General features: G+C 31.3%; 1 protein-coding gene across 2 annotated transcripts in view; it reads left to right on the top strand.

Moving 5' to 3' along the window:
* Positions 1–23,462, top strand: part of LOC129962613 (uncharacterized) — a 57,337-nt gene extending 33,875 nt beyond the window's left edge. The window contains exons 1-2 of one of the 2 annotated variants that reach the window (XM_056076438.1): positions 11,896–12,032; positions 21,319–23,462. In XM_056076438.1, coding sequence (XP_055932413.1) covers positions 12,024–12,032; positions 21,319–21,783 — 474 coding nt within the window. In that variant the 5' untranslated portion in view covers positions 11,896–12,023 and the 3' untranslated portion in view covers positions 21,784–23,462. Of the gene's footprint in view, positions 1–11,895; positions 12,033–21,318 lie in introns of those variants that run through there. The other variant, XM_056076439.1, reaches the window with a different exon arrangement.
* Positions 23,463–24,912: the final 1,450 nt, after the last annotated feature.

The following is a 24,912-nucleotide window of genomic DNA, read 5'->3' as shown; positions in this document are numbered from 1 at the left end:
GCTTAGCACTTATCGTGCCTTTTTAGAGATTAGGGACCTTGTAAATAAAGAGAATTATAGCTTCTGCAGGTTTTTTTGTTCAGTTCCATTTCAGTTCCATCAGCATGTTAAAGTACAATCTCTGTTTATATTTTCATGACATTAGCCTCATAAATCATGCAACTAATACAGAAAGCGAAAGTTTTTATTATTGCTGCCAAATTTAAAGAGTAAAGCAATTCTATATATCATGCTAAAGTAAGGCTTTTTGGCAATGCATTTTATTAATTAGAATTTTACATAAGATGAAGTCATCTGAAACTTTAAAAAAACTTTTGATATAATTTGGATGCAAACTTGTTCATTTTAAGTAAATAAAAGCATTTTTCAAAAATAAAAATAGGATACTTTAAATTGATTTATGACCTTTCTGTCGAAGAAGCATTGAAACTTTAACAAACAAAGAATATTCTGTAGAAGTTTTTTTTTCTCCCACTTTCCCCGCTTTTATGAAGTAAAGAGATGCCAAAGGTAGATAAAACTGTCAACCAGTGGTTGGGTCTTAGAGATCACGGGGAAGATAGTTTGAAACTGTTAGAGAAATCCTGATATTCATCTCAAAGAAACGTGTCAGACTCAAAAATCCTTCTTTCTTATTTTGACAGCCAGAACAAAAAATAAGATACTAATCTTTTTTGACAGAAGCGTAAACATATAATTCGAAATGTATAGATATCAATTCATAGATGCGTGCTAATTTTTTTAATTCTACGGATGAAATACAATATTTAAACAAGTTTTTTACTGTAGTTGGTGAATATTTTTGGAATCATCTAGAGAGGTCTCCTCTAAATTTTCTCACATAATCTCTGATAAAGTTATATCCTTCTCACTTAAAATCGTTGATAAGGCCGGGAGCGCCATGATTGCTCAATTTTTATTTTCAGAGTACCACACACCGAATATGCATTTTGAATGCTTGCTTTCTAAGATTGAAACCAAGACTTTGCATAATAATGTAATTCGAGTCAGAAGAATTTTAGAATTCTGGCACATAAGGAATGAAAGGGCAATTTTAAAATTCCATCGTTACATACTTAAAATAAATTTAACAAATTGTTTAATAGTAATACTTTTATTCCAAAAGCCACTAATATACTTTCTGAGCAGTAGAATTTTTTTAAACGTAAAAGAAACGGAAAGATTTAGAAAGCTAGATTTGATTATTAAGCAATGAGATAAAAAAAAAAACTATTTCTTCTATGAAGTTAAGTCATAATTACATCACATTACATACGCACAATAAACAAACCAGTAAATACGATGGACAAAAAAAAAAATCACGATTACGTTTAAAAATTGAGATATATTCAAATGATCAAAAAGATAAAATAAACGGAAGAGTCGAAATAATTTATATAAAAAATAACTATTTTATTAACTAAAAAAGTTTGTTTTTGTATTCTAAAACAACTTGATTTTCACAAAGAATTATTGATTGGATTACAGTTGTACAAGTATACATTTATATATTTTTAATAATCGTTTGCATTCTCAGAAGAAGAAAAAATACTTTCTATTTTAAAGTCTGAGTGAAAAGGAGGAAAATTGATTTGTGTATACGACAAAAAGAATGAAATATTTTAATAATTAATATAGTGAGAAAGATTTTAAAATGCAAATTCTGAGACGCGAAGTGAATCATGAAATGACCCCATTTCCGATTTTTATTCATTACAACTGTCTATTGCACTTCATTTAAACATTATTTTTTATAGTTTTATTCATTACAACCGTCTATTGCACTTCATTTAAACATTCTTTTTTATAGTTTTATTCATTACAACCGTCTATTGCACTTCATTTAAACATTCTTTTTTATAGTTTTATTCATTACAAATGTCTATTGCACTTCATTTAAACATTCTTTTTTATAGTTTTATTCATTACACTGTCCATTTTATATTCAGTAAATAAAATATAAAGATTTTTTATTGTCTACAACACAGCTTTCGATTTCAATCCGGAAGAAATAAAGAATAATTATCTTGGTATCCAAATTTAAATAATATTTAAAAACTTTTTAGTTGCTTTATTACAAGTAGTTTTTGGAGAGTAAATCATTTAAAAAGAACATTCTTTAGATTCAAGATTCTGAAAAAGTCCCTTTGTACAAGTAATACATTATTTATATTAGTTTAGATTCAACTTACTATAAAAAGAATGCTTCATTTATGAGTTTCCTAACTAAATTATTCTTTAGACTATAGCTCTTTGGGTGTAACTAGTGAATACAAAATTCACGATATAGTTAATTGCGTGACTTTTTAGCTGAATAACGCAAAGCAGTCTATCTCTTTCGCTATTTAATATTAATTTTGCACAGGGTTAATTCAGACATTGCTTGAAAATAATGAATATTTAATGTACGGTGAATTAAAACCAAATTAAATAGTTTGGGAGATATATTGAAGAAAATAGCACAGCGTTTGATGTTGTATTTGCTTGATTTATAATTCATGAGGTTTTTGCAGTTTTATTTTGAATTTTGAAATTTATTTCATATTTTTTTTATTTATTTCTCTGTTCGTTTGATGTCGATTTTTCTAAGTTCCGTCATTCATTCTTCATTTAGTCATTTGCATTTTTTTGAAGTCCGAAAGCTGGATTGCATTATTATTATTTTTGCTATACATAGCACGAATCTGATGAATAGATTTGCGGGTTTTACTCCTCGATTAAATGCAAAAAGCAAATGGTGTCAATTATATGCAATCGGCATTCCATTTTATAAATGTCAAAATTCAAAAGAATAAAGTTAAAAAAAAAAATCTCCAACCAGTTTTAGATCACAGAAATAAAGTTTCAAACTGCAACGTCTTGTCTGACCTTAAATTCTCTTTTAAGCGATATACACCATAAAAGGAATTTAATTTTTTAGTGTTCATACTAAGAGCTTAATAATGTAACTTAGATGGTAAGCTAAACTTAATATAAGCCATTTTAAATAAGAGAAAAAAAAGTCAGTTTCAAAATGCTGTGAAGTAAACGAATTTGGGATACAGCAGCAAACTCTTATCCCCTTTCTTCCTTTTTCCCTTCTTAAAAGTGGCGTCTGGGAATCTTTGTGCTTTCTTGAAAACCCGGTATCAAAGTCACTGCTTCATGTCTAAAATTCATTTGCATGAAACCAATGTGGGCTATTTCATAGTATAAACACTTCCCATAATTTACACAATTATTTATCTAACTAAAATATACCTTTAGATCTGCAATACAATGAATTATTAATATTTGTTTTACTATTATTTAAAGCTTGAGTTGTATTTGGAATTGATAATTTTGATTTGATTAATAATTTTTGTTTTACATTACGTGTAACAGCACTTCATGTGTAATGTTAATTTTAATATCCTACGCATGCTCAAAGCGTGGAGAGTTTTAGAATCAGTTGGCAAACAAATTTGCACTATACATTATAGGAAAAAATCTGCCTTTTCTGTAGCCAAATATCAATTCCATAGGACACAGTATTCTCTATGTTTAATCCTAGATTGCGAGAGTTAACTTTTGTAATACTTATTAAGGTTTTATTTATTTCATTTCCAAAACATGAACTTTTTTGAAATCATTTGAACACAAAAAGAATTACAACTCCAGTAGGTAATTTGCAACGTTTGGCTTTTCTCTTGGATGAAGTTTCTTTAGTGGCAAATATATAATCTTGTAGTGAAAGCTTATAAGCCAGTTAACAGCTACGCTATACGAGCAATTGCTCATATAGCCTAGCTGTTAACTAGCTTATAAACTTTCACTACAGACTCTCCCTCCTCTGTTCGACTGCTTCAACCCAAAGACGTCAGACTCACTTGACGCAGCAACACAAAAAAAGGCCGCAGAATGTAGCGGATTGTTTGAGCGAGGATAGAACCTGGGACTTTGTGGTTCGCAGCCCAATAACATGACCACAATACAAAAGCATTTGCTCGTATAGCGTAGCTGTTAACTGGCTTATAAGCTTTCACTACACTCTCCTGTCGGTATATGCGGAAACGAAAGCGCAGATGAATATGCAAAAAAGACTGCACAAAAAGACCCAATAGATAATGTAGTCCCAAAATCATTCCAAATGTTAAAGAAGGAAATTAGAAGAGAATTGACTATGCAGTGACAAGATAGATGGACAATGTCGTGCGAAAGGCGCATTACATATGCATTCAAACCGGAACCAAAAATTATAAAATGAATATTTCACCCGATTATAGTGCAAATTATAACCAGACATGGGAGATTTCTTAAATACTTCTACAGATTCGGAAGGCTGCAAGACAACACATGTATATGAAGGGAAATAGGCTCAGTTCAGCACTACTCAATGTGTCGAACTCAAAGAAATTAGAGGAAGTCTCATTATGGATAGTAACACAATATTTTTTTAACACATTACAATACCCTGGAAATTTAAAAACATTAGAAGAAATGATGGGAAATGTTTCTAGTCTTTTACTAACAGTTTGAAGATTCTTTAAATTTTTGTTGACCGTTGTTTTTTTATGCAAAAATTTGGATAGTTGATGAGCATAACAGCATGTCACAATGATATAATGATCTCTGTTTATACGTCTTAGTTCTGTTGTTACGTGGTGACTGTCTGTAGTTAAAAAAATAAAATAAAAAAAAAGATACATATGTTTACATTTATAAGTTCCAAATGCCAATAAAAGTCTTAGCAAACAAATATTTTTAAATACGATAATCACAAAGAATGCATGAATTCAAACACAAAAGCGTGCTAAAAAATATGTTTTTTTTTAGGTTTAAAGCATTTCTATTTTATTCCGTTATCAGTGTTATTCTGCTCAATATGACAGATACAATTTACAAATAATTTCAAAATCCCCTCTCCTTGTGCAACCTGATTACCTAATCATCCTCTGAGGAGGATACCTTTAAGATATTCACTCCGAATCTTTAGATTCATCAATAATGTATGCTTACGGCTATGAGTTCATTCCGCATTTTGACACCTGAGACACGATTTTTGACCCTCAGGGAATCGAATCAAGGAGAGAATATTCAAGGAGGAGAACTAAAACCTGTTATATATTCCCCGATACAAAATTCTCCATCTTCATCGAGATGGATAGATAGATAATTAACCACCTGAAGGCTAAAGTTGGACCTTGCATAATTGAGTAGCTTGTCATCGGCTAATGATGCTGACCCAACGAAATTTGCAGAAGCACGCCAGTGAGTTCGAAAAGCGTGAATGTATTTTATTGAAATGGGTTATAGCGGAATAGTTATGTGAATTCTTATCGATGTAAGATAATTAAGTTGGAGCTTACGTGAAAAGATTTAAATCCGAATAGGACTTCTTTTCTTTTTTCTTTAAAAAAATGGTGAAATATGCTGCTGGTTTGATTTTTTCCGTTAACTGAAACCACAAGCTGGTTTTGATTTTTTTTTTTTTTTTTTTTTTTGTTAACAAAAATATCATTGCTATTTGAAAGAGGTCCCTTTTAATAATAAGTCAGCCATCTAACTCTCCGACCCGCCACGAAGGCACACGGATTTAAACCATGAAAACTGAAGGACCGGACTGCCGCAACAGTAACATTGGCGGAAGCTGTGGTTGAGTCCTAAAGGCCGTCACCGGCCACGGTACAACCCTCCCAGAAGGAAGTACGTCCCGTCATCGATGGGAGGAGTCAGAACCCCCATCTATTATTGTACCCTCCAGGGTGGCGAGATCCAACCACCATGCCGGAAGCATCTCATCCTCATTTTGAGGTGCCCCTCCCGGGGGGACCCTTTTAATAATAAAAATTGACAAATATTAATTTCTATGTTGATTAAAATAGTTAACTGCCATTTCTGGTATTTGAAATTTTTATCGACAAACAGGAATGCAAAGGTAAAATACTTTTGAGTCAGAGTTGAGCTTCATTTGCTTGCGGTTATAAGAAACAAAATATTGCAATATCCTGTGAGATAGAGTTTAATTAATTCAGCATGTTTAAAGTAATGACTTAAGTTATTTTGAGAACCAAGTTATGTCAAAGTAAAGACTAAATTTTTGTAAAATAGAATAGGAAAAAGAAATTATTTTGAATAATAATAAGAAAACATAAGAAATAAATCCATCCTATTACATTAACTTAAAAATTATTTAAATATTTATTGAGGTTCATTCCCAAATACACAGAATTGTCTTCTAGAATGAAATTTAGCTCCGTATTAAAAAAGTAAAAATTTAATTTTGTGCTAGATACACTGCGCATATAGGTTAAGAAAAGCTAAAAATTGAGTTAGATTGCACTTTAAGTGAAACAAAGAAATGGGAAAATTTTACTTCTGAATAAGATAAAAAAGCTATCTTCAGGAATGTTTTCCTTGCAGTTAAAAAAAATAAACATAATAAGGACACAACAAAATTTTTTGAATAAATCCGCGATAAGAAACCCCTAAAGTAGGATTTCAGAACTTGAAAAAATAATTCCATCGTAGACAATCCTTCTTTTTTTTTTTTTTTCTGGAATAAAACGTGGCAAAATTCAAGTCGCCTGATAATAACAAGAAAAAAAATGCTTTAAGAGTAGTTTGTCACCAAAATAAAGATAAATAAAGCAGTTGTAAATCTGTCACCGCGTGAAAAACCTGGAAACCCTCACATTTCAACGGCAGTCTGACAACAATCCTGAAGCATTACCAACAGATTATATACTATTTATTCACTTTCCCCCTCTCTCCTGGTTATACAAATAAAAAATGTTTTTTTAAAGCATTCCTTTGCGTTTGCAAACAAACTATCTCATTGTCTGCTGTCAATCCAAATCTCACCTGTCGTCCCACGGAGGAACTTTTCTCTCCATAAGCTTGTAAATTCACGAAAAGGATCGAAACTGACAATCCGATTATTCTGTGACAAGTTCCGTCAAACGTAAAATATCTTATCCTATTAGATAAAGAGGAAATTTGGTAACTCTGTAAATATAAAACTGAGGAAGAAAAGAGGTTTTCTTTTTTTTCCCCTGAGGAAAGAATAATCTTCATACAAAAAATAAGTATAAAAATAACTATAAAAAATTTACCGAACGGAAGCAGAAAAAAGTATAAAACATGCACTTTTATAATTATTTTTTTATAAATTTTCTTTGCATAAATTCATTTAAATTGCTTGTTTTTTATGTACTTTTCTAATTGTTCAGAATACGAAATAAACAAAGAATATTCGATCCATTAACAAATTTGAACTCGAGTTTTTTTGGCTGAATCTCCGTTTTAGACCTCTTCGAGTTTTTGGAATTATATGTGAGAACGCTAAAATGTCTTGAGCAAGACAGATGAAATTTGGTACACACTCATTAAGACAAATTTGTAAATTTCTATCAAATTTTGAACAAATCTGTTGGTTGGAAATGTCTTAGAATAAGTGAACCCAATAATTATAAAAGGTACAGAACTAGATAAATAACATTTGTCATACATAATCTTAAGTTTAATCTGTTTAAATTTTGAACAAAATACATGAAAGGGCCGACCGTCTGTCGATTAGTAAATTCGCATATAAATACAATAGAAAAAAGCGAACTATCTTAAATAAAAATAATTTAGTATGTATATTCCGCTATTCCCATTTGAAATAATTCACTATGATACCAGCAAACATATAAAAGAAGTAACATAAGTGCAAATGCAAAAATATAAAAGAATAAAGATGTATTAAAAAATAGGAGCTTAAATAGTAACTTAAAAATTTTCAAGTGCTAGATTCAATCCATTTTTTAAAATTATTTTTGTGAATGCGATATTATTAGTAACGCTCATGAATCTGAAAATAAAAATGTTATTCAAGCCAAAGATGAATATTTCATTGTTATCGTACTCCAGTATCATGCAAGGCGTTCTCTAGGACAACACCTTTATTAGAAAATATGCGAGAAAATATTGGGTAGACCGCTTCCGCTGCTTTGTACTTAGTATATAAAGCAAAAGAAAATCCAAGAATATTCACATTTGAACAAGATTCGGGTTTTCAATCGCCAAACAAACGAGGCTAATTCAGAACGTTTGATTATGTCTGAAAAAAGAGTAAGCTTGACAGTTTGATTACTTAATGACAAATCTATACATCAGTCAGATCTGAAGCTTCTGTGGATTAAATCAGGTTAGAATCTCTCAAAGGGTAACGGATTAGTGATCATTATCTTCTTATGCTATTTTCTACCTTGCGGTTTAAAAAGCATTCTAAGCATGTCTTAGGGGAAGAATTAAAAAAAGAAAAGCACGTCCTTTAGATTGAAAGAAACCACGTGTCAAGAGCGCTGTACCGGAAGCCGAGCTTCCTTTTAGTGAATGAAGCTTCACATTTTTAAAAGTCACGTTCAGAAAAAAATATGCTCCATTCAAATATTGTGGTTGGTTTCAAAATTTGGCGTGGTTTGCTGTTTTGTGCGTTGGTGTTGTAATTTGTAAAATTTATTTTTATTTGTTCCATTTTGGCCATGGAACAGATATCCCGTTACGACAGAAATAAATGTTGAGTTTATTTAAAAAGCGATCTTTTAAAGTCACACATATTATTTCAGTCGCGCTTATTTAGCAAATGTACACAGGATTATTTTTTCAGGCATCTTAAAATATTTCTTAAAAAAAAAGAGCGTCAGTAAAGAACTTAAAAAAAATATTGTGAAAATCATTAGAATTAATATCTTCCATAACTTTATTATAACCTACCTATTCATTTTTCTTTACTATTTTATAAGCTAGTACATTTTGTTTGAGGAATATTTTCGCTGTTTGCTTAATCGTCAGTGATGGATTTAATATTTTGCTGCCCAGGCAGTACGTATTAAGACGCCCCTCCCTTTTTAATAAAATGGTAAAATAGGTTCCATATTTCAGCATATTTTTAGCATTCTCTATATATATTTTAGAATAATATTTTTACTCTCAACCTTGTGATAGTAAAAATTGCTAGTCGCTTTGCTAAATTGCTTTCTTTATTATGGTAATAGACTGTTCGACATTCATGTTTTGTATAATAATTGAAATAGATACACATTTTATAAATAATTTATTTCTAAATAAATTTAGTGAGATATATTGGAATCTTAATAATTAATCTAAAAATAACAATGTATTAATATAATAAAGGATACTACAAAGTATTAATATCCCATTACTTTATCATTTTTGGAATTTATCTTTTTTTTACGAACCTATTTATTTGGAAATAAAGAAAATAAGGTTTCTAAATCGTTTTGTTTACACCCGAGGCAGCTGTCTACTCTGTCTTGTTGGAAATTCGGCAGTGGTAATCTCTACGATTTAATCCAGAAACGGTACGATAAGAAGTGTTTATATATTCATATTTCGAGTATATTAAACTATAATGGAAACAATATATGTCTAGACGAACGATAATTAGATGAACTTGCGAAACAATGGAATATCAGCTAAATAATACGCAAGATTTTATCTAATTACTTATGGTAGGTTTATGATTATGCAGTAATGTATATTTTGCATCAAAATTTGAAGTAACTGACAACAAATCTTGATTGTAATTGATGCCACTTGGTGTCGGCGGTGTCTTCGAAACTTCAAATGCTCCGATATAATTAATTATAAAAAAAATCGATATCTTGAATTCCAAAGGCTATATCCTATTGATTATAATACTAAGCAAAACATACAAAAACGGATTTTTGGAGAGATATCTGAATTGGAATTTTTTTCTTAAAGTAGTAAGTATCGTATACTTTCAATTTTTATAAATTGCAGTCTATAAATATGCATTAAGAGATTTTGTCTATTCATAAAAGTATGAAAGGATATGAGAATGTATATGAAATTATTTTAATGTTAATAGTACAAAAACAAATTGTATTGATTGATTGTCTTTTTATGGCACAAGGATCATTATAGGTCAAACTGCACTAAATTATATAATTTACCCTCAAAAAAGGTCATATAATAAAAGAAAATCGCACTTTTTTTATAGTAATCTCCTTAAGAATTCGAACTTGGGTATGTCTTAATACAAGCAGTGTGTCATTAGTATAAAAAACCACTAGACTGCGTTGTTTTTTTGTTGTCATTTTTCTATAACAGAAACTCAATGATGGAGTGAGAATGGCAAATATAATCAAATGCGTTAAGTGCAATTAGAATGTTAGTTGAATAAAGAATAGTATTATTTTCTTGATACAATATTCTTTTTATTTTGGCAGTTTTTGTGATTAGTGCATCATATTTTGAATTGGAAGTGGCGAATTCTTATTTTGATGCAAACTAATATTTTCATTGGTGCTCTATCAAGAATTAATGCTAAAACGCCTAAATCCACATTTTTGAAAGTATTACATTTATTTTGATGAACAGAAATTTGATCTTCAATTCATAAAGACAAATGTTAAAACTAAAAATGGAGCAATATTCGTGCGAGGGATGCAGTAAAAGTACTGAATCCTTCCTATATGTCATAGATCTTCAGAGTTTTAAGGTTTTATATATACCATTTAACAATAGTATTTAAAGCCAATGACTGTAGTTTTCTGTTGCAACAAACAAAATACTTCGTCTTTCTAGTAATATTTCTGAATTATCATTTTTTTTTGTGAACTTAGAACTTAAAAATGCTTTGAGCTAGATGGATGCAATTTGGTATATGGTCTGTATGCCAAATTTTTGCTCATTTCTATCCAATTCCGAGCAATTATATTTAGAGGAAGCCTGTATGCTCGAATATAACTACAAAACGAAGACATATAACATTTAATACTTCACAAGCATGTAAATACGATAGCTCAGTTATTTAAATATATCAAATTTGGTACATTATTTTGTGACTGCAATTGTAGTTCTGTGTCTAATTTGGATTTCAATCGATTAAAAAACATGTTTTAAATATAATTTCGTGTATTATTAATCTCTTGCCAGGGATTGCTAAATGACAGATATTAATCGCCAAAGGATCACACGCTGAATTCAGTAGAAATGTTATCTTCTGGTCAAAGATCAATATTTTGTAACTCTTGTTCTCCAATGCCATAGAAGGCATTTGTGCCTTATTCAAGGTCCAAAATTTTATGCGGGGGAAGATGCTTCTTTATAGGAGAGTATGGGTAAAGCACTCCCAGTGGTTTATTTTAGTAACTTTGTGAAGATATATTTATTTTTACTATGACAGATGAGAGAGCTGCTTCCACTTTTCTTACCCAATATTACTTATACAGACGATCGGTAATTGCAAATGGTGCAGTAATTTAGTGAACGTGGTGAAAACTGAATAGAAACTTGACTGATAATATTTGACAAAATGTTAATATTATCCTAACATTTTATTTTACATAGAATTATTATTTTTTATAAACTTAACAACTAGGATAATAATTTTGTAAATCAGTGTCCCCTCCCCGCTCACAACCTAATGATCGTAGGCAGCTAGCTACCTATTCAGCCTAGCTGAAAAATCCACCATTGCTTAATTTAACATATGCAAAAGTGGCACAAATGCGTTAAATTATATCAGAAGTAAAGCCAATTTTTCTGCTGAAAACTGAAATTTCAGAAATGTTGCCACATCAGAATAGTTTTTCATGAAATATCGATTCTGCAGTAATAAATTATAAAATTAAGGCATCATTGTTTAAAGTTACTACAAATTATGATTTCTAAATTCCAAATTTTGATGAATAAAATAATCAAAGAAAAACAGAAATTTTGAAATTTTTGTTATTTTTTAATATAAATATAGCTACAAGCAGACAATATTCACCGGGGAATATTATTGGTTCATTTGGGTCAGCGAGTGTAATTTGACCGGTAGGTTTCCTAAAAAGAAGCGTAGGTGTTTTGTGTTGAGAACAAATATGTCAAACCGTTTTCGAAACCGAGTTGATAAGAAGCAGCCTCACGAATTGGGGTAACTCTTCATTTTCTTCTTGCTGTTTCAACTTAGCCCAATGAGCCGTTAAGATTTCCTTGCATCAGACGATATTTGCTACTCTCTTTTGTGGTTTAAATGGTTTTGACATATGTTTGAGGTAAGCAGATGCTTTTTCATTTGTAAACATATCACTTTTCGTCTGAAAAGTATGTCAGGGTGAAATGACAATTCTCGTTATATTGGCGTAGTGTTTAATTTCGAGTTCTGTTCCCTTTAATAATTCATAGATGTATAAAAACAACAAAAATTCTGAATTTGCGAAAATTTCGTTTGCGCAGTTAATAAGCGCAAAAGGTTTAAAACTGAAACAGGCATTTATTCCCTTAGTTATTTTGAAATAGTATAACTATTTTTAGATGCCTCTGATACTTAAAATAAAAATGCAATTATAAATGAAAATTCTTGAGTTTTTAATACGCTAAAACATATTAGTTTTAGTAATTATGCCTCTAACTTTTCTAAAAAAACATCTAATTTTGCAGAATATAACGATGTCTTGTATAATACTGCATACTTTCAATTTTGGATGCATTATCTACCATTAAAAAATAGATGTTTATTATTTACTTAACTGATATCTATATGAAAATGATTTCTAAAACAATTCTCATCTTTCCTGATTTCATATGCTAATACCTCATTACTTTTTATTTATTTACTATAAAAACTGATAAATAAGATAACCTGATTTTCATTAACACATTAACTGATATGTCATCCATATTTGTAGACACGAGTAGCATGTGGATGTCAGGAAAAGTTCTCATTCTGTGTAGAATTTGATGCGAGTAGAACACGACTATGTTTAGTTTATCACTTCGTTTTAACTTTATTCACTTTGTGAATCGCCTGTGATTCACACCTGTATAATTAGATATTCTCTTCTGTATTATAATTAAGAGGTAGCGAATTATTAGAGGTCTGAATTACACGCATGAATCATAGCAGCAAGCAGGTTAATCCAAATTTATGTAGAAATTCCATTTCGCGATTCGAATTAATTTATTTGTATACTAAAATTAGAAATCACCTCAATCTACGCATAATCCAAAAAAAAAAAAAAAAAAAAAAAAAAAGAAGCTTAGGTATAATATAAAACAATTTATTAAGTAATAAATAATGTATTAGATAATTATTTTTAGGCCTTAAATATTTCATTTCTGAAAGTCCCTACAGAGTGCAAAATCTATTTGAGTTGCAGATTTTGCCTAGAGCGGAGTGTTACCGCTGTCTAGGGGTTTAACTACATTCAATTTTTATGGTATAGTAACAATATAGCCACAAGACAATAACCCTAACCTGCGGTATAGTAAATCTCCAAAATGTCCAACTGGCTGCGCAACAAGTGCCTGAACGACCTTGCGAAACGTAGCATCTGCATTTAATGAATAACCACTTTCCTCTCATAGAAAATAATATAAGGGAAAGTATCTTTTATTGTGGCAGAGAAAGGCCCATCTGTCAACAATGAGATTTCCAACGCAACAGCCAGGATGTGAAAAAAAGGGGTATGACTCACCGGTCATGGTTGGGAGAATGCGATTTTTTCTTTGCTGTTTTCACCTGTGGCCGGATTTATTCATAGATATAGTAGGATTTTGCTTGTTTCAATCAAAAAACCAGTCTAGTGTGTCAAAAGGGCGAAGGTTATCGTCGAAAAGTCTGGAATATTTTAGTAAGACATGCGCATTTTCGCACTTTTGAACTCGGAAACCATTTTATGGAGTCGGTTGTTAACTTGTTACTTTTTTTCGCGGTTCTTTCTGAATTTTTGAGTGTCTAGTCGAATAATAGAATAGACTTATACATTATTGGTTAAAAAATGTTAACAAAGAAGAAATTATTATACTGTTTCATTCGGAAACAGTGACAGGTTTCATGTCCACTTTTGAGGGGAAAAAAGAAAGTGCGTGTATTTTAGAGTATAAGATAGAATTAGTTGCGCACTTACACCGCAATAACGAATTTTGGAAAAATATGGAATGGAAATTGCGAATTTGTTTTGCAATTCGATGCAAAAATAGCAATAACTGAATGTGAAATTTATTGTTTAATCACTTTTTTTTTTGTATGCATGGTACAAAGGAAGCATTATAATCATTAAAAAATCGAACTCTAGATTTTGAAAAATCTTTACATTTTGGACTTCCCTGTATTCAAAAACACATTTTTGAAAAAGGTTCGCCTGTCTTTCTATGTTAAGTCAGCCATCTAACTCTCCGATCCACCACGAAAGCACACCGATTTAAACCATAAAACTGAATGACCGGACAGCCGCAACAGTAACATTGGCGGAAACTGTGGTTGAGTCCTAAGGGCCGTCACCGGCCATGGTACAACCCTCCCCGAAGGAAGTACGTCCCGTCATCGATGGGAGAAGTCAAATCCTCCACCTATTAGTGTACCCCTCCAGAGTGGCGAGATCCAACCACCATGCCGGAAGCATCTCATCCTCATTTCGAGGTGCCCCCGGGGGGTTTCTCTCTATGTTAAAGATAACTGCACCCTTTGAGCTAGACAGAAAAAATTTAGTTTATAGTCATTACACCAAATTTGTAGATTTTTTATCAAATTTTGAGCAAATTCCATTCAGAGGAAATCTGTATGTTCAAATGTAAGTTAACAAATAACTATAAAATGAAGAGAGTTATATAGATAAAATTTGGTAAAGAGATTTAACATCTATAGAGCCAACGCTTATCAAAATTTGAGCCAAACACAAGGAGTAGACTGTCTATTGTCCTGCACCCTCAGAAACTTGTAAACACGATTATTCAATAATGCAATGATTTAAATACATCAAATTTAATATGGGATTTTTCTTTGAATATAAGTATAATTTTGTGTTAAGTTTTAGCTCATTCGATTCGGAAAAACGCGTTTAACAAATTCGATTTTCGGGTATTATTAACCGCAATAGAATTAATAATCAAAACATTCGCCAAGGATTCAATATAAGTGCTAAATTCACGCCAAAGGTTGATATATCGTATCTATTGCACGCCAATGGCATATAAGGTATTTTCTGTGAAAATACCCTAATTTGGCAGTGTGTGAGAAAGCTTTAGGGATATCTATGCTTCTGGTTTATTATTAATCCTAAGCTATTTCTTTACAAATTTAAATAAAGTTAAAATTCTTGAACAACTATATTGTAGCTACCTCTACCACTAGTTCAAAAATATTGCATAAATGTGGTATATTATGAAATCTTAATATACAAGAGCGAACAATTTGAACATTTAGTGAACTAATCTAAATAAATACTTTTCATATAGTAAAGCGGCGAATTAAAAAAAAAAAATTAAGATCCCTAAAAATCCTTATGATTGTACAACATTCATCATTGTAGCCATTGCATAAAAAAAGTATTAAGCCAGCAAATTGATCATAGATATCAAAGACGAAATGTACAAGGATATCGTAAAATAATTTTTCATGTTTAGAGATATCTATAGTTAAAATTAATGAATGGAATGAAATTCAATTTTGTATGAAGATCTGTAGAAGATAAAGCGTGATGAATATCCACAAAAATAATTATATTGTAGAATTGCCTATGGAATACCTTGTGCAGAGGAATGATCAACGCATCAAAACGTAGTCCATGAAGAAGTTGCAAATAATTATATGGTAGAATTGCCTGTGGAATACCTTGTACGGAGGAATGATCAACGCATCAAAACATAGTCCATGAAGAAGTTGCAAATAATTATATGGTAGAATTGCCTGTGGAATACCTTGTACGGAGGAATGATCAACGCATCAAAACATAGTCCATGAAGAAGTTGCAAATAATTATATGGTAGAATTGCCTGTGGAATACCTTGTACGGAGGAATGATCAACGCATCAAAACATAGTCCATGAAGAAGTTGCAAATAATTATATGGTAGAATTGCCTGTGGAATACCTTGTACGGAGGAATGATCAACGCATCAAAACGTAGTCCATGAAGAAGTTGCAAATAATTATATGGTAGAATTGCCTGTGGAATACCTTGTACGGAGGAATGATCAACGCATCAAAACATAGTCCATGAAGAAGTTGCAAATAATTTTATGGTAGAATTGCCTGTGGAATACCTTGTACGGAGGAATGATCAACGCATCAAAACATAGTCCATGAAGAAGTTGCAAATAATTATATGGTAGAATTGCCTGTGGAATACCTTGTACGGAGGAATGATCAACGCATCAAAACATAGTCCATGAAGAAGTTGCAAATAATTATATGGTAGAATTGCCTGTGGAATACCTTGTACGGAGGAATGATCAACGCATCAAAACATAGTCCATGAAGAAGTTGCAAATAATTATATGGTAGAATTGCCTGTGGAATACCTTGTACGGAGGAATGATCAACGCATCAAAACATAGTCCATGAAGAAGTTGCAAATAATTTTATGGTAGAATTGCCTGTGGAATACCTTGTACGGAGGAATGATCAACGCATCAAAACATAGTCCATGAAGAAGTTGCAAATAATTATATGGTAGAATTGCCTGTGGAATACCTTGTACGGAGGAATGATCAACGCATCAAAACGTAGTCTAGTCCATGTAGAAGTTGCAAATAATTATATGGTAGAATTGCCTGTGGAATACCTTGTACGGAGGAATGATCAACGCATCAAAACATAGTCCATGAAGAAGTTGCAAATAATTATATGGTAGAATTGCCTGTGGAATACCTTGTACGGAGGAATGATCAACGCATCAAAACATAGTCCATGAAGAAGTTGCAAATAATTATATGGTAGAATTGCCTGTGGAATACCTTGTACGGAGGAATGATCAACGCATCAAAACATAGTCCATGAAGAAGTTGCAAATAATTATATGGTAGAATTGCCTGTGGAATACCTTGTACGGAGGAATGATCAACGCATCAAAACATAGTCCATGAAGAAGTTGCAAATAATTTTATGGTAGAATTGCCTGTGGAATACCTTGTACGGAGGAATGATCAACGCATCAAAACATAGTCCATGAAGAAGTTGCAAATAATTATATGGTAGAATTGCCTGTGGAATACCTTGTACGGAGGAATGATCAACGCATCAAAACATAGTCCATGAAGAAGTTGCAAATAATTATATGGTAGAATTGCCTGTGGAATACCTTGTACGGAGGAATGATCAACGCATCAAAACATAGTCCATGTAGAAGTTGCAAATAATTATACTGTAGAATTGCCTATGGAATACCTTGTGCAGAGGAATGATCAACGCATCAAAACGTAGTCCATGAAGAAGTTGCAAATAATTATATGGTAGAATTGCCTGTGGAATACCTTGTACGGAGGAATGATCAACGCATCAAAACATAGTCCATGAAGAAGTTGCAAATAATTTTATGGTAGAATTGCCTGTGGAATACCTTGTACGGAGGAATGATCAACGCATCAAAACATAGTCCATGAAGAAGTTGCAAATAATTATATGGTAGAATTGCCTGTGGAATACCTTGTACGGAGGAATGATCAACGCATCAAAACATAGTCCATGAAGAAGTTGCAAATAATTTTATGGTAGAATTGCCTGTGGAATACCTTGTACGGAGGAATGATCAACGCATCAAAACATAGTCCATGAAGAAGTTGCAAATAATTATATGGTAGAATTGCCTGTGGAATACCTTGTACGGAGGAATGATCAACGCATCAAAACATAGTCCATGAAGAAGTTGCAAATAATTTTATGGTAGAATTGCCTGTGGAATACCTTGTACGGAGGAATGATCAACGCATCAAAACATAGTCCATGAAGAAGTTGCAAATAATTATATGGTAGAATTGCCTGTGGAATACCTTGTACGGAGGAATGATCAACGCATCAAAACGTAGTCTAGTCCATGTAGAAGTTGCAAATAATTATACTGTAGAATTGCCTATGGAATACCTTGTGCAGAGGAATGATCAACGCATCAAAACGTAGTCCAGGAAGAAGTTGCAATTCATCGGTTTATTCCACATGTTTAACATTATAAAATCTAATAATTTCGCTGCTTTATCACGGTAATGTAACTCATAAAATATTCACAGCAAAAGATTTGGCACTCTGATTTAGTACCAATAGCTAGTATCAATAACCTCGGCATTTTGTGACAGTATACAACTATCACATATCATAACAATTCGAGAATAGAAAGTAGCTATGGATCATCTACATCAATGTAAAATTTTGACAGATTTGACAAGCGACATTTTCATTTTGGAGATCAGTTATTATTATTTGATAGAATAAAGGTTTTTCATATGTGAATTTATTTCTTTTTTTTAATACTTATTCTCCCTTTGAATGACAGCAGTCAAACATTTTCCCGTTTGTGTGCTATATAATCTTTTCGATTGGAAATAAAATATTCAAGAAAATTCAGTATTATTTTCTTTCTAAATACTATATTGATAATTAATTATGTATTCCAAATATCTAATTTGCGTTAATTCACAAATCATCTACATTGTAAATTAAAGCTACAAGATATTCTGGAAATTCTGACCTTTTCCCCAGTTGTTTTCAAATAATATTCTAAAAATATTGCAACGACACAACATAAAATAATCCTTTATAGAATTTAGGTAATTTAGAAACTATTGTTTTCATTGCTTATGATTTAAGTAATTTCGGATTTTATATTGTATTATGCAATGAAACTAGATAAATTCCTATCGCTGGTTATTTTGGAACGATCGATGGAGGGAATATAATATATTTTTTTCTTTTTGGTATGCGACTCTATTCGGAATGAATTTTTCGAAAAAAGTTCGAAAATAATTATATTTTAAATATTTGCATAAAAATAAGATTGTAAAAATATCTAGGAAACAAAAATATGCCAGTTAAGTAGCAAAAGAATTTTGAAAATTAAAAAGCCTTTTTGCTAAAAAGAGGCATGAAACAAATATTCTAGATTAGAGATTTATCAAATGATCTGCTTAAAACTTTGCAGATATCTTAAAGTATTTATAGTTCCTGAACTAATCAAATAAGCTTTATTTCTATCCATTATTTAAATAGTGGGTTCGACTGATAAATAATATGAAAATTTCAATTTTTTTTCACATTATAAAGCACTAAAACAAATATCAGATATTTCTAAATGTGAATAGATTAATTCAGTAGTTCAGGAGAGCTTCAGAACATATTGAGAAATTAATATACCGAATTTGAACAAAAAAATTGCTTGGATTTTAATTTATAAAGTTTTTCGTGAGAAAATTCTATCGAAGGTAATATTTGAGAAAATATCATCTAATGATGTAAAATAAGCATTAAAAACTATGTAAACGCAAATATAAAAATCAGTGTCACTTTCCAAAAAACATAGACTTAGAAACAAAATTCTAAGGATTTTATAAAGAAAACTATTCAAAAAGAAAAAAAAAACCATGAAATAAAAAAAAAATTTTTTTACAATTTTACAAAAAAAAATCGTTTTCTAAACGTAGTCATCTACCTTAAAACAAAACCTTGAATTCAAATTAATTTCTAAAATGCTTGTCTATTATAAGAGAAATTTTTCTAAACGATTGTTTAGAAGTTTCATTGATTAATGCTTTGTTGAACTCTTTCCCAAAACTGCTCACGTTTTGTTCGTTGGTAATATAAAAATGAGAAATGCACGCCTGCTCCTCGTTTAAGAAATTCTCGAGTCATTGAGTGCGTACATTGCAGATGCTTCGCGAAGCCTTACAATGAGCCATAAATAATTGAGAAATACAAAAGAGAATTTTCCCGTGTCAAGGGAAATGTTTTGATTTTTCGCGGAAAATAGTCTAAACAGCAGACCTTAAATGTAAGAGATAAATGCAACCGACTCGATTTTTGCATTCTTTATAAAAACACCTGCACGCACTTGCATTTATTAGTTGTTTTCGAAGAAAACGAACGTTTTTTTTTTCTCTTGATGTTGCATTGTTGTGGACAAGTGAGTTTGCACCATTATCATCACAAATACTTTAAATTTATTTTTCACGTTGTTATTACATTCATGCGTTTTTATATGGGTTATTAAATTTTTGTTTTGCAATTTTTGTTAGCAAATTGGTTCTAATATGCATTTATTATAATCTTTACATATCCATATTTCAAAAAAAAAAAAGACTAAAAAAAATTAGCATTGACTTCTTGTTGAACTAATTGGGATTTCCATTTGTGAACTATTTATGATAAGTGATTAGTTAAGATTAGTTTGGAATGTCATAAGAATATTTTGAAGGTACTTAATTCGTCCTTGTTGGCGGAAGATATTTTACGACACTAACACCAGAATGTTTCGATATTTTGAATACTGCATAATATCGTTAAATTATTATAGCAATATTGTTCACCATCTTGTACTTACGAGATTCACAAAAAAATACACACATACTTTTCAAACATGTCTAATTTTGAAACTATTTTGAACAGCTGGTAAAAGATACTTGCAGTCACTGTTGTAAATTGTATATATATTTAAGTAGTTTTGAAACCAGCTGAATTTAAATAACAGCCAAAAAATAAAATTTCCTTGCTTGAATTGAACAAGTTTTACAATGTTTTAAATTTTACTTTTTAGTATACGAAGTTGAGAGAAAGTATTGTAAAAAAAAAAAAAAAAAAAAAAAAAAGGAAATTTTGATGAATATTTATGTTTTAGATCTCCCGGAGTTCGAAACACACTTTTTTGACATTATGTCTGTCTGTGACAAAAATGACTCAAACACTTTGAGCCGATCGAATGAAAATTGATGCAATGTTTTATTTCGTTTTATTATTAGTAAAATATGCCCTTTCAGTATATTGCCCTGAAACAACTAAGTATATTATAAGGGAAGTAAGAAAATGAAGTTAGAGCAACGGGCAATGAAAATATTTGCCATCGCGAGCGGTTTGTTTTGTGATGTATTGATTCTTTTAGGCAGGGGCATACGGGGCAGTTGCCTCGGGTCCCCACATCAGAGGAGGGCCCCCAAATCGAATAGAAAGTTTATTTTACATTTCCTTCTTTAATGAACTTTTTACTAGCATTGCTTTTCAAAGACAAAAAAAAAAAAGAGAGGGGGTTGCAAAGACGTTTTGCCCCGGGCCCCAATTAGGCTAAGTCGGGCCCTGCTTTTAGGTAGATTCATGAGTACGATAAAAACAATAGGTGTAAGGCTAATAAAACAAGACAATTTAATTGTATCAATGTGATTTTAAAAAAAAATCATTTGGCAACCCTAGGCGGCTAATATAAAATAAAGAATATTTTTTTTTAAATTCTAATATGAGAATGTGGTTAGAAATTTTGAACTTCATGAAGTTTAAATACATAGGTTAATACTCAAAACTGTTTTTTTTTTTTTTTTTTTTTTTTACTGAATTATTCTTTGTTTTTAATGAATTGTTTTCCTTTTGCAGATCCAAGAACAGAGAAAGATGAACGGTTTTTTGCAACTAATTGTGAGGATGGTACTATTGGCTGGGATAGTCCTTGCAGATCCCCCTCGAATGATGACAGCTATATCCAGCAACCCCCTCTTTTCTCCTCTTGCACCTCCCACAGTCCTGAAACAGGGTTGTCCCCGCAGAGAAGACATCCATCCTTGTGAATGCCTCGAAATACCCAAACCTGAATCGGCCAGTGGGGAGGCCGGGATAGAAACGGTGGCCTTCTGCAAGACCATCCGCAACACCCAAGTCTTGCAGAACGCCATGAAGGGCATGCAAGGACACATTATAGACTTCATGGTCCTGGACAGTTGCAAGCTCCCACCCTTCCCCAATGGCCTCTTCTTCAATGTCGGCATCAAGTGGATGGAGATCCTCAACTCCACAGTGCAGCTCAAACAGAATTTCTTCGAATGTGCAAGCAACTGTTGGTGAATTGTGAACTGATAAATGGTTTATCAGAAAACTGAATTAACAGCACCTTAATTTATTGTTCAAGTTTTTGTTGGAACGTTTTTTTCGCTCTCCACGAGACATAATGACCTGATCTCTCAGTATGTTGCATTCTCAATTTACTTTGAAGGACTTGCTTCATATTACACTTATTATCACCTACCATAAAGGGTGTGGGCACAACAAATGTGCCAATAATAAGATATCCATTTAAAGGATCATTCTTGATATACCCAGTGTTTAGTGAAAATATCCCTTTTCAAGGTCTAATAGAGATTGAATAGACTGCCAGTAAATATGTATTGGCTTGACCACAAAATGTATTATAATTCATGATTAAGGACGAATTTTTGTCTCGATTTAAAGACAAACTGATGTCTTTTCTTTTTTTACCAAATGACCAAGCTGTATTGTTTCTTCCACTTTTGACATTTAGAAATATTTGTGTGTTGAAATAATAATTCAGGTTATTAGAATGCGTCTTTATATCGTATTGAAGTTCACTTTGATGGTTGCCAGAAAGATAGTGAAATTAATTAAATCAAAATATGGATCAACTTGAAATTCTTGCAGCAGGTGAAAGAAGATGCACCGTGCTTAGAATGTTTATTTGTTGACAAATGTTATAAGTGAAAATTGGATAGGATTGTGCCATTTTTGTTTCAACATTTTCAACTCTCTTATTGTATTGCACTTATTCCACTAAGACCAGAAACTTAAATGGAAAATTTATACTGGGAAATATTTTAAATATTTCAATCTATAGTTTCTACCATTCAATTTTTTGCACTGCAAATGAATAACTGTATCGGTTATTAAACATGTATATACCTCTATCCGTCTATCTAATTTTTTTAACCATGCATTTAGGTTGCATTCGTAGCATTTATTCCAAAATTAAGAATCAATGTTGAATTCTTAAGCCTATCATTGTTTTTTGAGGATCTTAAAATTCATATAAAATAAATTTTCGATACAAGTAACTAATTGATTTTTTTTGTGTGTGTGATGTGTTGTTTTCAATGCCGAAAATAATGCAAGATGAAAACCATTTACATTATCTAATATCTTGTCCTACTTCGGAAAAGAAGCAATTTTAAACAATTTCATGAAATGGTACTAAAACTTTTTATTTTATTTCATCTCATAATGAATTCAATGCACCAATCGATCGAGTATAATATAGTATAAAAAAGAATATGCATCAAATGAACAGTTTTGCAATATTTAAGTACCATGTTTTGAAATACTTTATTGGAAACCAAACAAACTCGATTTTTGTTGTTGAGGTTTTTAATTCTAAGATTATAAAAATCAGTTGTATTATATTATATATTTTTAATGCAAATAATTACTTTTATGTTATCATTTTGTCCCAAGATGATATTTAGATGTTTTAAATTTCTCTCACTTTTTTAAAAATCAGATTTCATATCTATCACAACAAAATACTGTAACCGTAATCATCTGTATACATGCACTAGCAATTCACATTTTTAATATCGCATATATACATCACTGTGAGCACATTTAGAATTACATTTGTGATGAAATGCGAAGCTGAAGGCATTTATTTCATGTTTTTATAACTCCTGTTGATGTATGTAGAAGTTATTACCGAGTTGCATTGTTGTGATATCGATTTTTGTTGATTGTAAATAAAGAAAAGAAAAGAAATTGAATGATTGTCAATTTTTTTAAAATCATTTTTGATGCATTTGAATATTTTTTCTAGATTAAAGCTTAAAAAATTAATACTTGAATATGAAATTGAAGACTAAAACTAGTAAACTATATGGATACCAAAAATATTCTAAACATTTCTTTTTATTTTACTTTAAAATGTCACATTTGCAATACTTTATAATCTAGTGAATGTGAAAAATATTTGGTAGTCCTCTAAATCCAGGGGTTTCCAAGATTCTAAACATTGCGACCTATTTTTTTTTTTCCAGAGGCGAAGTATACAAGGAAAATACTGTGATCGCCAAAAAATTCGATATCGAGGTTTTGACAAAGCTCCTGCGGCGGATTGTAATGTAAACAATCGTACACTGTAGTGAATTGGGATGAGTGAGGATAGAGCCTAGGACCTTCAGGTTCGGAGCCGAGTAACATGACCACAATACAAAAGCAATTGCCCATGTAGTGTAGCTGTTAATTGGCTTATAAGCTTTTCACCACACTCCACATTTCAGATCTCTCAAAATACATTTTTGGGATTGTTTTTCTGGGAACGAGATTGAGCTATACGAATGAAATTTTGCATATGGACTTTACACGGAATTTGTAGATATCTATTGAATTTTGAATGACATCTTTTCAGAAGTCCATCTGTCCAACTGCAAATGAACTCAATAACTACAGAAAGTAAAGCACTAGGCAGGTTAAATTTGAGAATTAAATCTAGCATCTAAAACATTAATACGTCTCAAACTTGGAAATAAATCAGTCAAAAGGTTGATCGTCTGTCGGTTTGTACTTTCAGAAGAACATAAACTTGATGTCTGAGGCGCAATGATTTAAATGTATTAAATTTGATATGAGATATTATGAATGCAATTATACTTCTATGTCAAATTGCGTTAACCTCATGCCAAGGAGTAATCACCAAAAAAAAAAAAATCGCCAAAGATCGAAAGGTAGTAAAAATGCTAGAACGCAACAAAGGTCTATAATTCATAAATATTGTTAGCCAGTGTCATACCAGGCATTTGTGGCCTTTTTCAAGGTCCGTAATCTTATGTTTATTCGCTAATAACACCTATATTAATGTTGGATTCTGAGTGGCTAATTATAATTCTGATTTAGAAATCAGAATTATAATTAGCCACTTTCAAAATTTTGGAATTCTTTGAGATTCTTTTTCCTTTTCAAAAAAAACTTCTCTTCTTATGGTAGAGAAGTAACCTTCTGTTGAACGGCCTACACTTTTTCAAATACAGAAAGAGCTTGAAGAAAATCGTAATTCTAAAAACATTTGGAGAATGCCTTTTAACTTTAGTGCAAAATCTTTCATAAGCCAAAAAATTCAAAAATTAATAATAATCAAAATTTTAAAAAAAAATATTGAAATTATTTACATTTGAATAACTTTTTTTATAAACAAGA

The sequence above is a fragment of the Argiope bruennichi genome, chromosome 3 (assembly GCF_947563725.1).
Source record: "Argiope bruennichi chromosome 3, qqArgBrue1.1, whole genome shotgun sequence".
Classification (NCBI taxonomy): Eukaryota; Metazoa; Arthropoda; class Arachnida; order Araneae; family Araneidae; genus Argiope; species Argiope bruennichi.
The sequence above is the reverse complement of the archived record's forward strand: the minus strand, read 5'-3'. Positions and strand labels throughout refer to the sequence as shown.